Genomic DNA, 16,870 nt, shown 5'->3' on the forward strand with positions numbered 1-16,870 from the left:
ATTTTTGGTAAAATTGGAAATAAAAACAGCAACTGTGCTTGACTTAATCTAGACATCAATGACAAGTTTTGGTAAATTCTGTTTGAAAAATACCAAAATTAATCATGGGAACCAAGGTTATAGCGGTAATCAAAAGAATGTATTCCAGGGACAAAGACCAGACATGGAAAACAGACAAACACGAAAAAGAACATAAAGTAACTAAAATCATACATTCAAAGTAACAAAAGTAAATGAGCAACTTGGACTCCACTAAAAACTGGGAGCATGGACCAGGTGCACCGGTAGGGTAAGCGTCCTCTGCTTTTCTAGAAACACCCGCCGATTTGCTCATAAAAAGCAAGACAAAAGGCAAGACAAACGAGGAAAGGAAAACTATGACCCATTGAATAAATTAGTTTTCATGGTGCAGATTGATACACCATAACGATCCACGAGTTCATGATGACGACCATAAAACTTCTGTAATGATGACTTCAATCTTGTATCAACATAACCCTGTTCCAGAACCCTATTTGTTAGAGTTCTAGCGCGATACAAAAAGTCTGCGTAGTTTCGGCAAGCTCTGGCATAACGTATGAGTTGTGATATGAACACTCCATACACAGGTCCTGAAGGGATGTTGCCACAGATGAAAGGAAAGTTGACACTTCTGAATGAAAAGTCATCACGTCGTAAAGTTTGGTCAATACTTTTCCTTTACCATCGATTTCTAAGTGTAGGTCAAGATATAAGGCTGACCTTACAGCGTCTGTAGTATCTTTTATCTCACGTTCTTTGGGGTAGATGCGATGTATCAATTCCCTGAAATTAGGATTGTTTAAAGATAATACGTCATCTATATATCGGAAACTGAGATTAAAGGATCTAGCCAAACGATACTCTTTCTTTCGGATCAAATCAGCTATAAAGTCAGCCTCATAAGAGTATAGGAATAGGTCAGCAAGTAAAGGAGCACAATTTGTTCCCATTGGAATGCCGACCGTTTGTTGAAAAACACGTTCACCACACTGGGCAAATATGTTGTCTATTAAAAATTCCAGCATTTTGTAAACATATTCCTCTGTATATTTGGAAGATGATTTGGAATTATTTCTTACAAAGTATGAGGAATCTCTACCAAGAACTATATACTTGTATCTAGGTGTACCATCTTTTTTAGAAAAACAACGATGTATAATGTTTTTAAGTCGGGACTTTAACTGAGTATGGGGAATAGAAGTATACAGTGTTGAAAAATCATAGGTTTTAATGCTATTATATTCAGATAATAGTCTTGAAATAATTGTCTCCAAAAGATCTTTCGAATTTTTTCAGGATCCACATTGAATTAATACCACTACGGGAGTAACAAGTGTTGTGGTAGGGCTGCAGACCCTCTTTAGCAGTTGTGAGTATAGGAGTTAAAAGTTTTGAAAGAGGTTTGGTGGAACATTTTGCAGATCCAGCTGTGAAACGTTGTTTGTATGGATTCTTGTGAAATTAAGGAATCCAGTACATTGACGGTAAATCACAATCATCGTCCATGGTAGAGAGACCAAAAGAGGATAGCACAAATTTATGGTTCTCCACAATTTTTCTTTGGAGAGTGTGGTACCAAAATTGACATATTTGTCTATGTAATCTATTACAAAAACATCTCCCTGTCAAAGACAAATGAGAGAAGTGAGCACTAACAAGGAGAAGTTTTTGCTCATTTCTCTTTCTAGATTATGAATTGACTGTGTGCTAATTGCATAGATATAACGCGATTAGAAACATAAAGTCTCGTAGAAAGACGGTTTTCTTTATGTTGTACATTTTTTATTCATTGTGACACACGTAGCTATTGCACATTGTGAATGAAGTATTTATAGATCAAACTTCTAACGTTTTCGTCTGAATCTAATTGGTTGATATTGAAACCAAGAGTAAAATCACGCAAGGTGAATGCAGCTAAACGTTCAAATGCAATAGTGAAGTCATAAAACAGAGGCAGAATCTTTTTTTTTTTTTTTCAAAAAAAGCATAAAGCTAAACGGAATTATATTTCCTGAGATATCTGTATTCAAGATAATCTTATGACGGTCAATATACAAATACCAAAAGCTAGAATACCTCTTTGACCTTCTTATTTTCCACAAAAAGACGCAACTAAACAACAAGTAAGCAAATTCTTGATAATTAGTATTCGAACATATCCTGTTGTTATCATGACCATGCTATGCTCTTGTCTGCAACTGTGATCAATCATATTAATTATACCTGTACTATCTCCCTATATCAAGTCTATCAAACCTTGTAAATATATATTTTATTCGATATCAAAAAGCTATCACTATAACGTGCTAAATAAATATGCGAAATATGCTTTATTCATTATTTCTAGATATCCAGAGATAATATATCAAATGCTGATATGAACGTTTGGTCCAGAGAATCGAACACTACAGCATAAATTTCTTTACCACTTGGTTATAACCACTTTCTAAGCTGAAGCACATAGAGCGTCTGAAACAGAAAAGAAAAGTTATCAGTAATTTGTAGTTATTATTATCTAGCATATATATTGGGTAATGAACTGATAGAATCTAGGACTTAGCAACACATTTGCATGATATATTTATAATTCATATCATTAATAATATGGTTCATTTAAAATCTGTAACTCCGTACAAATTCCAAATAAGGTATGGAATAGTATTAGGTTCGTGTAGCGCGGACATTCGTTTACTCCCTAAGTAAACACTGCATACCGCCTTTCAAAATGCTAGGATGTTATTCAAATCGAACGCCGTTTAACAAACAAATGAAAAATCATTCATTTTTCCTAACTTTGCATGATTCTTGAATTTTTCGAGATGGATTTCTGCAGCGTCTAGAATGAGTTTTAACGCAGTTCAGAGCTTGGAATGGTATTCACATTTATTCGACCTTTCTTGATCTTTGAAAAGGGTAATTGCGTAATAAAGGCGAATTAAAATACCGGCTTAATAAATTGTGTTAAATCAGGCTGTTACTCTGTTACAGTCGAGGAAAACATCGACTAATACATGTTTATATTCAAGTTTTCTATGATACTAGTATTCAAAAGCTTTTTTCCTGTCTTAGTTATTCAAAGCTTTCTTTCATATTTTGAAAATAAAACTCAGAAGAGTAGGTCCAATGAATCAAATGTAAGAGCAATAATAAATTCGACAAACTCACATCAAGACTGATATATTTTTAAATAATGTTCAAAATTTAGAAGATAACTTGTCCACACTTTTACAAACTGTGCATGAACAGATATGATCATCACGTTTTTATAACTATTTTTGTTGTTAAGGAGCCTGAAATAAAAGTAATTTTTTAAAAATAATTAAACCTTTTGCAGTTTTAAAACAAATACAAATGCCTCATAAAACATTTTCTGACCCCCCCCCCAAAAAAAAAAAAAAAAAAAAAAAACAACAAACAAACAAACAAACAAACAAACAAAAAACAAACAAAAACAAAATGTATGGAATAAGGCAAAATATAAAGTAAAAACAACTAAACTAAACCAAAAAACAACAATAAACAAAACAAAAACTAAAATCGTTCATCTTGAAAAATATATATGAAGCATCAAATTTACTACAGAAAATTCCGAATGCATTTGCTCTCAGACACATCGATAATTGCATAATATTTTTTTTTCAAATAATACTCCTACAGCGTAAACATAATTACTGCTCAACTCTATTAACCAATTATATCGATTGCACGCAATTTAGAACATGCATGCAGTAAGTCTTTAGAGAAACATCAAAACAAACTTTTAAAAAGATATTACATGAAGTACGCTTGAAATAATGGTATTTAAAAATTGGAAAACAGCCAAATACTTAAAAAAAAGAATAATGGAATTAGGGATGATGATAAGATCATTGTCAACAAATGTTTATTTTTGTACTGTCTGTTCGATTGCCAAATGTATTCATGGTTTCCGTGTGGGCTCGATATAGAATTCTCATCTGGAGAGTTATTGTCATATTCAGTAGACGAGTGTACCTCTTCATATACCTTTCATATGAGTAAATACGAAGTAATGATGAAATTGTAATGTTACAGGTATTCCTTTTCTAAATTACCGCATTAACATCGCTGGCTAATGGTACGAGAACACAATTAATTCCCCTTGGTTTTCGTTGTATAGTTCCAACTTTGGTAGTAGGTACCTTCCACATTTTTTCATATTTTTACTGGAAACTTATTTGCTGAAGTTTTGCCTCTAATTGGTAGAAAATAGGTTAAAATTACATGGGATTTTTTTTCAATAATCAATTCTGACTAAAAGTTGTGATTTGGTTCAGTGGAAGAAGGTTAAAATTTGGGACTTTTAACTCAGTTCATTTGTCATGTTTACTCCGAATTATATGTATTAATTTCAGAAAATGATGGTAAAATTTTCTACAATTTTTATATAAAATCCTGTTTGTACATATGTTTAGGCCAGAGAAGTTTTATTCAGTTTGCGCCGATGGAATTTTTTTAATCTGCTCAAATGTGTATATTGAAATGGACTTGAAAATTAATTGCGGTCTCGTGCCTAATGACTATTAAATTGCTTAAGCTAAGATCATCTTCTGTTTCGTATGCAAGTTGTGTAATTCTCAACAAATTTGGTTAAGATTTGTAAAAGTGAAATAAATGTTAATGTAGAAGTTTACAACAACGAAAAAAATGAATTTGACGATGTACACAATATCCACAAAATTGTACTCTGTTTATAAACGCCGTCATTTTAAAATGGCTGTTATCTTGATTTTTAATGTTTCTTTACACATAACCAGGTGGTGACCTGCTTATTGCCAAATTACATTGAACTTCAAATATTTTTTCTGTATAAGAGTATGACTGAATGACGAATCACTTGAATAAAGACAATACATTCCCGAACTTCCTTTGGAGTTCACAATAAACTAAAATGAATCTTAACTCGGAAGATTGTCCATAGTACAGGTACAAGCATATAGAATCTACCATATTGGCCTGAACTACATATGTAAACGTGAATGTGTTTCGTAAAATATCAACAAACGTATTTCAGTTGTTTTAAATGTTCGAAATTTGTATATGGTTCTTTCAGTTTTGTAAAATGCTGCTTAAATGTTGAACAAATAAATTTGAATACAAAAAAAAATGTATTTTAGTGTTAAAGAATTATAGCAACCAAAACATATATCTGGATTGCTTTACACCAAATGGTATTGGTCTCGTATTCATTAAAGTTATTAGATAAGAATTTCAACTTTTAAACGCTTTGAATCACATTTCACAGGTGCACACCTGGATAACTTGATCAAATTGCTAATTACTAAAACTGACTCATAAGCACCAAGATTTATTAGCTGTATGTCTAATTTTTTAATTAGGCGGATACACCTATACATGAAAACGCGCTTTCTCGAGCATTTCGTCGACTTCTTTCATGTCTCTGTATGCTCGTATTAAGTTCTCTCTTCATCCTCTTCGTTTTTTTTAACTTTGGTTTTACTTTTACTTTTCATTTGACTTAAGTTTTAACCACTTGTGGATTGAAATTATATGTTTCTTATAGGAGTCTGAATACAAAATTTAAAAAAATTCTATTGAAAACAAATAAACTCGCCCATATGTTAAGGCTATGTGTCAATCTGTGGAAAAAACAAGAACCATTGAAAAACTATTATCAACATATTTTCCGTATTGTTTATTCATTTTGTGAAGCAGTAGTACTCGTTGACCAAGAAATCACTGAACTGATCGCTAAATCTCATGATGAATGAAAGATACTTGTGATAAAGTGAAGACATAAGCACTTCGACTACAATTAAACTAATAAGAAAAAAAATCAAAAACAAAACGGGATGCCAATACTTCGGAATGAACACATTTGTTTTCTCAATAAAACTAAATTTCATAAAACAGATGCGCTCTTAAACATACTCGATTTAATTGCAACTCCCTACACCACGAGATAAAAATTTGTCTAAACTAATGAAGAAATTGTGGTTGTCCATTAATCTGCACGTAGAAGAAATAAGACATAAATAGTCTGCATTGTTTAATCATATATCGTTTATCATTTATCTTTACATTTGCTTGTATTTAGAATGTCATAAATCGTTGATGCGATGTAAAATGAAGTAAAAAACTGTTGAGTTGCTAGGAATGTCTACAGAAAGGTTTAGGAATTTAAAACAAAAAACGAAAAAAAAAATGCCTAGGAATGTTTATTGGAAACCATCTGCCAAAAAGATAAGAAAATAACTGAAGCATGGGTTTGATATACTGACAAACAACAATCTATCAACATTTATGGCATTGAAATATTCCAGTTACAAAATTCAAAATATTAGATGTTGTTGCATTTAAGTTCTTTTATAAAGATTTTGTATAAATATCAAAGAACCTCCTTCATGTTAAAACCGTTGTTGTTGTTGTTGTTTTTTCTTCGAAACATGTGCTGTATAAACAGTGACAATCTTAGGTCCTCAACCGTTATTTACAATCGAAATCATTGTTACACTGAACTGGACAGATTGTTCCGCAAATATATATTTATTTTTCAGTACGTTTCAAAATAACGTTCCAAACTTTTTTCAAAAATGAACTGTAAAAAGATTATGTTTATTTGTATCAACCTTAGTTAGAAAGGGTCACACATTTGTTAAACAAATCAATTAGATAAGCACTTGTGGGTTTTTTATTTATGTATACTTAGACGTAAATAGAAAAAATTCAAATTTTCATAATGCTATTTTATTACAATGTATTTACATAGTCTCTCTTCTAATAGATGTTATCATCATTCTTAAATGCTTGTTATACTTACAATATTTTATTTGAGTTTCTCACATACATTTGCCAAACTTACTCACTATTTGTCATTTCTGCAAAAGGAGTGTGTATTTTAACCCCGAAAGAGGGCGCTGTTGTAAGATCATCCCATAATTTCCAGGTAATCAATCATTTATTACTATTGTTCTTATGGTTACTGTCGTGGGTGTTGGATAGTATCATGTTATCAAATACCTTTGTACGTAAAGTACGTGTCTATTCGGTCTTGGTGAAGGGCAACATTCTTTAGCGAGGTATAATATGTCTCTTATGATATAAAACACAGAAAGGTCAATCACCGCATTTAAAAATACTCGGAAAACTGAGTCTTTGAAAAAGGAAATGCAAGTTACAATTTCATTGACTTTGTTACCATATTTATTCTTTAAATATGCTTTTTCTTTACCTTTGATTTTCGATCATTTGAATTGCACTAAGACACTCCAGTCAAGAATCTAGTTCTCAATGCACAAAAAAACTATCTTCGATCAGACATACAATTTTTCTGTCTGTAACAAATATTTTTTTGTACCGGCTAATAGTTCCAGTAGGTTTCATACAATAAGAAAATTATTTGATGTCTTGTGTACCTTCTAATTAAAACAATGATTGTTTTTCAGTGTTGTGCGAGCAGCTCGCGTAGACATAACATTTAGGGTAAGTTCTGAAAATATATTCCAGCAATGAACCCATGCAAATATATAAACATTAATGCTTACACTATTTTACAAATCAAACAAGAGACTTACTTTAATTTCTAGAAGAATCCAAATTGTGAGTAAAAGTTTCAGAAATCCTTTATAGAAAGCTAAAGCAGTAGTTTACAGGCTAGTCACTAAAGTCACATTCTAGATAAACATTACAAAGTATTTCTAGTCTATTCTAATAGGTATTCCAGCAATGTGGAATATTTGCTCTCTTCAGCTCCCTGAAAGTTGGCAGAAAGTGTCACTTTTGTATTTTTGTTGCGATATTTATCCAAACTGAACTTTGCGGTCCAAACAGGACCTCCTCTGTTTTCAAAATGGAACCATTCTCCATCGGCAACAACAGCTACGGCATTTGCTTTTGGAACGTATACCTGCCAGTTAATGTTTGTAAGCTTGCTATTTGAATGGAGAACAAGTGGTTCGCTCAGAAAACAACCATCCTTCCACTGAGCAAACTGCTTTGGGAACGGATAAACGGCCTGTATAGCTCTCACACAGTTGATAAGGTAGTTGTATACGTTTGGCAAAGACTTGCTCTGGTCTGCCATGGGTAGTGCGTAGATTTGAAGCTTGTACCAGTCGGACTCGGGCATATGGACATGCATATGCAATACTCCCTCCTTCATTTGTGCAAAAACATATTTTGTACAATCTTGATCGGTTCGACAGTTGATCAGCTGGTGGGTAAATTTGATGTGAGATTTAGCTTCAATTTTGATCAATAAATGGTTATCCCTTGCTGTAATTTCCGGATCTGGATGTGACATAGTTTGGAGTTTCATTTCCTTAAATTTGTCCTGAGGACCAAGGTAACCCTCCGGTAAATCTGGCTTTTTGTCCGCCATTTTCTCTTAGGTGTTTTCGGGTGCCGTCGGTCTCGGTTGTCAAATGAAGAGAGAAATAGTAGGCACAGCTTCAGGATTATAAAGATGCCTCGACAGAAATGATAACCAATGAGTTGGCGAACAACTTCTGATGTTTATCGCTAGCTGCCTTTGAATTGTTTCGTGAAGCAAAGCTGGCTAAATTTAGATGATAGATAGAGTCTTGTCAGGAACAATCAGTATTATAACTATTCGAATCAAAATGATAGGAAGACGGTTACACGGACGTAAAGATAAATTCCACGCAAAAACATGATTCTGTATATGTACTACAAGCTTGCAATATATGTTAACATGAGAAAATTATATTAAAGTCGCTTCACGCGGAAACTATTGTTTAGTTGTTTTGCTTGTATGGCTATTTGATCCTTCATTTAACACCTGCATCATTAGTTTACAAAATTTATCGTGAAAACTTTTGGCAGAAAATATAAAAAGACCAACCAAAACATGGAACAGTTTTCGATACAAATATATTAATTTTACTTTTAAAAATATTGATTATGAATATGAAATGCAATTTAAAAGTTGTTTATGGTGAAGTTTTTGATAACTTAATCCTATTTAAAAAAAAAAAACCACAGGTACTTTTTGGAGGGATTGCTAAGCCTATTACAATACCGATTTGGAGGGATTACTAAGCCTATTACAATACCGATTTGGAGGGATTACTAAGCCTATTACAATACCGATTTGGAGGGATTGCTAAGCCTATTACAATACCGATTTGCTGTATTTGCTTTTCATTCTTGCAAAATATTTTATGAGTAGTGGTATTATCAAAAGCTTAATATAGCTTAAGAGAACCTTAATTCTTAATGTTTGTTTTGGGGTCTTTTCATGTCTTGCGACATAACTAAGGGCAACATCTACAGCAATATAATTGTTTCAAAAACATATTTTATTCCACTTTTTTTTTCATTAATTTTTTTCCGCCGTTGAACCGCATATGATTTGCTTTTAAAAAAAACAAACTTAGAAGGTTTTAATGTTGAAGTCTAAGAACTAAGACTAAGTTAGATACATATAGATTCTCCTTCAGTCTCGAGGGGATTACAAGGTTTCTCTTTTGAGATTTTTTCGATTTCAACCCACCGGCTTCAGCAAGTGGGCTAAATCTAAAATATATCTGAAATTTGTAGAAAACCCGGAGATGTAAAATGGCTGGAAAACTCACGCAGAAATTTAATCACCACCCGGTGGTTAAAAAAGTCACGTGCATTTTTAATCACCGGCTTAGAATGAGAGAAAACTACGTAAACTTGACAAAGCTCAATAAAGGGTACAATAACCGCTACCTAATCCAAACACTGGATGGTCAAAATATAAAAAAGTAGTCAAACAAGAAGGTGGTGTCGCTTGAGAATGATATCGAATCAATATATCTATAGAAAGCCTTTGTAACAAACAACAATTAATGTGATAAGTTGTTGAAGAGAAATAAAGGAAAAAGGGGTGGATTAAGGGATGGGCATCGTGGTTATTATATTTAAATGCAGATGGATAATAAATTGTCTTTTGTTATATAATTTTAATTTGACATCATGTTACTGCTGCTCAATATGATAAGTATTTTGTCATTTGTTTGTCATCGAAATGCATCACTTATTGGCTTCCTGTCAACGTTCATTTTTGTAATAAACGAGACCGGGAAGAGTTGTTTCCACTACCTGTAATACATTATTGAAAGCTTTTATTTATAATTATTTCTTGTTGATCGTAAGATATTTCGGTGATTTTGTAAATGCCGCCGAGGTGTCTTATCAAACAAAATGCTGTATTTGTATCGCATAGTTCTGATGGGTTAACCACAAGTTTGATCAAAACCTTCAAAATCCAATGATAAAAGACTGTATCTGATAGGATGCAATTATTTTCTCATTTAGGATTTTATGACTACTTGTATAATATATATATATATATCTGTTTTTCATATCATTCATCACAGGGAATGTTTTACAATCTCTTAAGTTTAATTGTTATATAATATACAGAAATTATGGATCATGTGTTCTAGACAAAATTTTATTTTGTATTAATAATTGAAATTGTAGAACTTTTAATGAAAAAAGAAATACCTTTCTTTTCTACGTCCATGCTAGTCAATGATAACCCCAAAATTTGATGTAACATTCTATTTTCTTTTTATTTGAAACCAATTGTAGATTCATTACCATCTCAAAACAAATAAGATGAAACACACACTATTTTGAAGGACAGATGCCACTCATTAAAACATAGGTCTCTACTAACAAAACAAACAAATGAAGGACTTTCAATCACAATAAAAATAGCATTTGTGTATTATGAAATTTTGTGTAAGATGTATTTATAGGTAAGTGAGTTAAGAATGTTCGCTACTCTATTTAAGAATTGGCAATAATAAAAATTTTGTCTATTGAAAAATAACATGAATTTTCCATGTGCATATTGTTTATTGCGCGAAGTGCAATAAACAAAATATGCACATGGAAAATCTATGTTAATTTTCAGTAGACAAAATTTTTATCATAGCCAATTCTTATAAATTAATTTTAAAACATGTTTTTATCTTTAAACATGAGAAAAGTAGCTCTGAATTTAACTGAATAGGGGCGTTTCAATATTTTTTTATCGATTGATATATAAAAAAATATTTTAACCAATCAGTACTTATCTCAAATTAATTTAATTAAGTATAACAAGGATTTCAGAGGGTTGTGAAATCTTTCAAGAGCAATCATACTAGAACAATATAAGACATAAACGGGTCAGTGAGCTCGTTTTAGAGATATAACCATTTAAAAAATTGAATTCTTTAGATTTTCCACAGATTTTGTCTTAGTAGGTTTTATCTATTAAAAATATCGAAGATAGAACAAGGATTCCATAAAAACTTCCCAAGTAGCATTTTAAGCTATGAAATGGATAAAATCAGAGAAGCCCGAACATCTAACAAAATGTCTGAACATGACAAGCGAACATCTCTAAGTTAATGAGTATTTATCACAATAATACTAGCTAGCAAGCAGAAATCCAAGGTTCCGTTATATTGTCTTTTATATACAAGTAGCTTAAAATGCCATACATTACTTTATGATTAAAGAATGAATATGGACAAGTCTTTTGTAACATCATCATTCAAGGATATAAGCATACTTGGTTGGTTTAAATGATACTTTATATTTGAATATTTTATTCATTTATTCTTTTGTCTTTCAGTGCTTAAAAAACCTTTGTGTATGGTTCAGTAAATAATTCATATATTTGCATACTGGCAATGATCAAATGTTGATAACCTGTATGAGTAGGCATTAGTAAGTGTTGATGATTAACTTATACTATCAAAATAACAACATGGCCTGACTGGGAGCAATATAACTCAAGTGGAAAATGGCAAACTAATACAGGTTTACACGGAAAATATCTTTACAATCATACGATATAGCCATTAAACAAAACAACTTTATACACTCGATGAAAACAATTATTTTCATTTTGATAGGATGAAAAATGATGAGAAATATGTTATATTTGTTTCAACTTCATTATTATAGTAATGACACTCTGATCGGGTTTAGAAGTTTTTTTTACGGTAATTGTCTCGACAAAAAAATAGTTTTATCATTTCTTAACAATGTTTACTAGGCACAAGTACTTCAAAGGAAGTTTCATTCTAACTAAAACAAATAAAAGAAATGTGGTAGGAAATTACCATTTTTTATTAGATGCAATAGAGAACGAATGAAATATTAATTTATCATAATAGTGTTCAAAATATTTCGATAAGGAGATTTTGTTTTAGTTTACAGTGGTTATTGCGAGCTTCGGAAATAGATACGAATAAACTCTATTCCTTTAATACATAATGAAAGGACTCACAAACAGTCAAGGAACCTTTCAGCTCAAATTAGAGAACACAATTAACATATATATTGTAAAGATTTAAAAGAGTAATCAAGGGAACTAAGATTCTAGCGGAAATCAAAAGAACGTAATCCAGGGAAAAAGACCAGACATGGTAAACAGACAAACACAACAAAAACATAAAGTAACTTTGATAATACATACAAAGTAACTAAAGTAAATGAGCAGCTCGGACTCCACTAAAAACAGGAATCACCGGTAGGGTTAGCGTCATCTGCTTTTCTAGAAACACCCACCGCCACCGAGTTGCTTATGAAAAGTCAAGTCCGGGGTAGACGAAAGAGGAAAGAAAAACCATGACACATTGAACAAATCAGTTTTTACAGTGCAGATGGATACACCATAACGATCCACGAGTTCATGATGACGACTATAAAACTTCTGTAGTGATGACTTCAATCTTGTAGAAACATAGCCGTGTTCCAGAAGCCTAATTGTAAGAAGTCTATCGCGACACAAATACTCTGCATAGTTATGGCAAACTCTGTCATAATGCATGAGTTTTGATATGAAAACTCCGTACGCAGGTGCTGAACTTATGTTGCCACAAATGAAAGGAAAGTTGACAATTCTGAATGAAAAGTCATAATGTCGTAAAGTTTGGACAATAGTTTTTCACAATGATCTATAAGTGTATGTCAAGACTAGAAGCTGACTTCACTTTGTCTATAGTATACTTTATCTCAAGTTCTTCGGGGTTAGATGCGATGTATCAAATCCCCAAAACTAGGATTGTTTAAAGATAATACGTCATCCAGATAGCGGAAACTGAGATTAAAGGATCTAGCTAAAAGATATTCCTTCTTCCGGATCAGATGAGCTATAAAATGTGTTGTTATTGGCTCCCATTTTTACAATTATATAATGCATTTAAATCGAGCTACATATTCAATCATTAATTGAATTCATTGAACAAGGAAGTTTAGGTAAAGTAGGAGGAGTCAGGCGCATGTAATTTATCTCCATAGATAAAATATAAAGGGAGAGTTACCTTCACCTTGACTGTAATCTTTACCGCTTAGTTTGAACGTCTATTAATATTCAAAGACAATTTGATCACACCGCTTTGTTAAGTATTTATCAATTATCCTAGTTCAGTACTATAGTGCGTTGGTAAATAAGCTCAAGAAACGAGTTGACAGCCATATTTTGTGGCAAAGGAGGATGCATGCAAACTATATAAAAACGCAAACAAACAGAAAATTGATAGAAAAGTATACAACTGACCTTGCAAATAATCGTTTTTCACCTTTATCCTGAGATCCCTTTTTTCTTAGCAACATGGCGTATTTTATTCCAAAGTATACTCAAGCAATGCGGCATATTTGTTTTCCTCCCCGCCTTTTAAGTTAGCAGATAATGCCACTTTCATGCCCTTCATGCGATGCTTTTCTAAACTAAAATGGCCTTTCCAATTTGATCCGCCAGTGTTTTCAAAATGATGCCACTCGCCATTACAAACTACGGCCACTCCATTACTTTCTGGAACTTCGACATGCCAGTCCATATTCATGAGCTTACTGCTCAGGTGAAGTGTGAGCGGCTCATATAGATAACAGCCTTGAGTCCATGGTAAAAATACTTTTGGGAACGGGTGTACAGACTGTAACGCATGTGTACAATGAATCAGGTAGTTGTAAACATTCGGATGAGATTTTCTCTCGTCGTCTGCTGGTAAGGCGTAGATTTGTAGCTTGTAGTAATCCACTGTTGGCATATGGACAAGAAAAGTGGCAACTCCATCCTTCATTTGCAGAAATACATATTTTGAAATGTCAAAGTTGGTACGACAGTTAATCAGCGTATGTGTAAACTTGGTGGGACTTTTTGTCTGTATTTTGACTTCTAAATGGTTATTCTTGGTTGTAATCTCTGGTTCCGGATGGGATTCAGCAACAAGACCAAGTTGTTTCCAATTTGTCTGAGGCCCAAGGTAACCCTCTTGAATTTTAGGTCTTCTCGCTTCCATTTCAAAATGAACTTTCTGTATTCAAAGCTCACGAAGTTATAACCCAACAAGTAAATCTCAGCGTAACAAGAAAGATGGAGTACACAAATACCACAAGTGATACGTTATACCAAATGCTTTTTCGTCATACAAAAGATATACACCGCTTTTAACTTCAGGATTGTTCTTTACCGCAGACAAGATAATGGAAGATAATTTTAGAAAAAGGATTGAGTGCTGACAAGATGCGTAATTATTTTGCTTACTTGTGTCTGGCATAAAAATGATAAGCCGTTGATTACATGACTGTACATCAATTCGATATAACAAGCCATGTTGTTCTCAAATATGTTTATTTTTCTACAGAGAACTCACATTTAACGCCTATTCAACGATAAATCGTATATATTACACATACTTTAGAGCGTTATCGACAATATCAAATCAGTTTTGTCAATATGATATGTAATGAATGCATAGGCATGCAGTATATTTTGATGCAGAGGATTCAGGATTGGCTTTCCAAGAGTTGTGGAGAGTCGCGGGACATGGGTTGGATTCCACGCTTGACCTTAAGCAAAATGTAGCAGAATGCATGACGAAAACATTTTAACACAATTGAAGAAGCACACTGTTTATATCAGCGGTGTTGGTAATTGCTACTCAGATTGAGAGGATAATAAACGGAACATATGAATAAGTTTATATGGAATTTCTATGATCAATGTTCAGTGTTTTTATTTCTGGCATTTTGTACAATAAATACAATGTGTATTACATCAATCGAAATATATGTAGCTAGAAATTGTGATTTGTCCGATTAATGGCAAAAAATGGAACTAAACCATAGCTATAAGTGATCGTATGTTACTGAAACGAAACAATAAAAGCAACCAGAACTCATCAAAATTGTATTGGCAACTACAAAAAGGGGGTTTGAATGGACATTGCACGTTGTATATTAAATTTCCTTCCTCATAATTTTACATTCAGTACGCTACTCTAATCTTAAACTGTCAGACTTTCAATCCCTTAACAGAAACATATAGAGTTATGATTCCAATCAAACCATCGAGAAAATTATTTGATCAATTAGCCAGACTGTTTAAATATCGATTACAAATTTGATTAAACTCATGGTCAGTGATCAATTCAACTTATGGTCAGTGATCAATTCAACAGACTCGTCGTACCTGGATATGTGTAACGAGCAAATACCTATTGCAATAGCTACAAATTAAACTATAGATGTCATCTATCTGAAAAAAGTCACTTTTCATGAATAATAGGAATAGATAATTAGATGGAACCTAATGTTTCTGAAAAATATATTGGTGAAAAATAGTTTGATATATAACACACCCTCCTTTGCATAATTAAAGACCTAATTCCAAATTAATTGACATTTGCATAACTGAAGACATGCAATAATACATCCCACAGCCACATAAGAACAACAACAATAAAGATATATAATTATATGTTTATTTACCTGTGAGGCAGCACAACCATTAGCCTTCTTCTGAGATCTCAGCTTTCAAAGCAATCAAGCAGTCCTTTATTCTAAAATGTACTCCAAAAGCGTAGAGAATTTATTCTCCTCTGCTCCTTGAAAGTTGGCTGACAGTGTTATTTTTGCACCCTTCTTGCGATATTTATCCAAGCTAAAGTTAGCTTTCCATACTGGACCTCCTTTATTTACAAAATGATACCATTCACCGTCAACCACTACAGCCACTGCGTTGGCATGAGGAACGTTGACATACCAATTTATGTTTGTAAGTTTACTGTTGAGGTGTAAAACCAGCGGCTCGTGAAGATAGCAGCCATCTTTCCATTGTGCAAATTGTTTCGGGAACGGGTACACGGACTGAACCGCGGTCGTGCAATTAATCAGATAATTGAATACGTTCGGAAGCGATTTGCTAGGATCTGCTGCTGGTAAGGCGTAGATTTGTAGCTTGTAGTAGTTAGCTGTTGGCAAATGGACCAAAAAATGGGCGACTCCTTCCTTTACTTGCGAAAAAACGTATTTTGAAATGTCCAAGCCAGTTCGACAGTTAATCAGCTGATGAGTAAATTTAATGTGATTCTTGGATTGTATTTTGATTTCCAGATGGTTATCCCTCACAATTATTTCCGGTTCCGGATGGGATAGAGCAACCAGGCCAAGTTCTTTGAAGTTTGCCTGTGGACCAAGGTAACCCTCCTCAATATCCGGTTTCTTTGCGGCCATCTCGCTTTCTGATTAACGGACCCCAACAAACCGTGTTAACGACAGTACAAAAGAAAATATCGGCAAAACAAAAGAGAAGGAATATATAAATACCACAACAGACAATTATAACCAATAGTTTGTCGTCGTATGTCAGAGATTTACCGCCGTCAACTTCTAGATGGTTCCTGGCAAGGATAATTTTAGATGAAAGATTGGTCGCTGTCAAGTAGTATTACTATTTAGTAAACGCATATCAAAACGATAAGCAATAGCAATGGATTACTTGGTTGTATTAAGACTAAGATGCGTGTAACAATCAGCATTGTATACAATGTGCATAATGTCAGAGGAAAAAGAGCAACAAATATTTAAAGTATGC

At 33.0% G+C, this 16,870-nt stretch overlaps 3 protein-coding genes across 3 annotated transcripts; all 3 read right to left on the minus strand.

Annotated features, from left to right (window-relative positions):
- Nucleotides 1-2,274: 2,274 nt before the first annotated feature.
- On the minus strand, nt 2,275-8,557 carry LOC148621629 (uncharacterized). Its single transcript, XM_088576202.1, has 2 exons — nt 7,575-8,557; nt 2,275-2,490 (listed from the first exon to the last, which is right to left on the minus strand). The coding sequence occupies exon 1, from the start codon at nt 8,378-8,380 to the stop codon at nt 7,703-7,705; it is 678 nt and encodes a 225-aa protein (XP_088432328.1). The 5' UTR covers nt 8,381-8,557; the 3' UTR covers nt 2,275-2,490; nt 7,575-7,702.
- Nucleotides 2,275-16,634, minus strand: LOC148621630 (kyphoscoliosis peptidase-like). The gene is made up of 2 exons (XM_088576204.1): nt 15,766-16,634; nt 2,275-2,490 (listed from the first exon to the last, which is right to left on the minus strand). Exon 1 carries the CDS (start codon nt 16,507-16,509, stop codon nt 15,832-15,834), a length of 678 nt encoding a protein of 225 aa, XP_088432330.1. The 5' UTR covers nt 16,510-16,634; the 3' UTR covers nt 2,275-2,490; nt 15,766-15,831.
- LOC148621631 (uncharacterized) lies at nt 13,617-14,294 on the minus strand. The gene has a single exon (XM_088574084.1). The coding sequence runs from the start codon at nt 14,292-14,294 to the stop codon at nt 13,617-13,619; it is 678 nt and encodes a 225-aa protein (XP_088430210.1).
- Nucleotides 16,635-16,870: the final 236 nt, after the last annotated feature.

Source organism: Perna viridis, chromosome 3, assembly GCF_037379345.1.
Source record: "Perna viridis isolate PV_CMFRI_1.1 ecotype Kerala chromosome 3, ASM3737934v1, whole genome shotgun sequence".
NCBI lineage: Eukaryota > Metazoa > Mollusca > Bivalvia > Mytilida > Mytilidae > Perna > Perna viridis.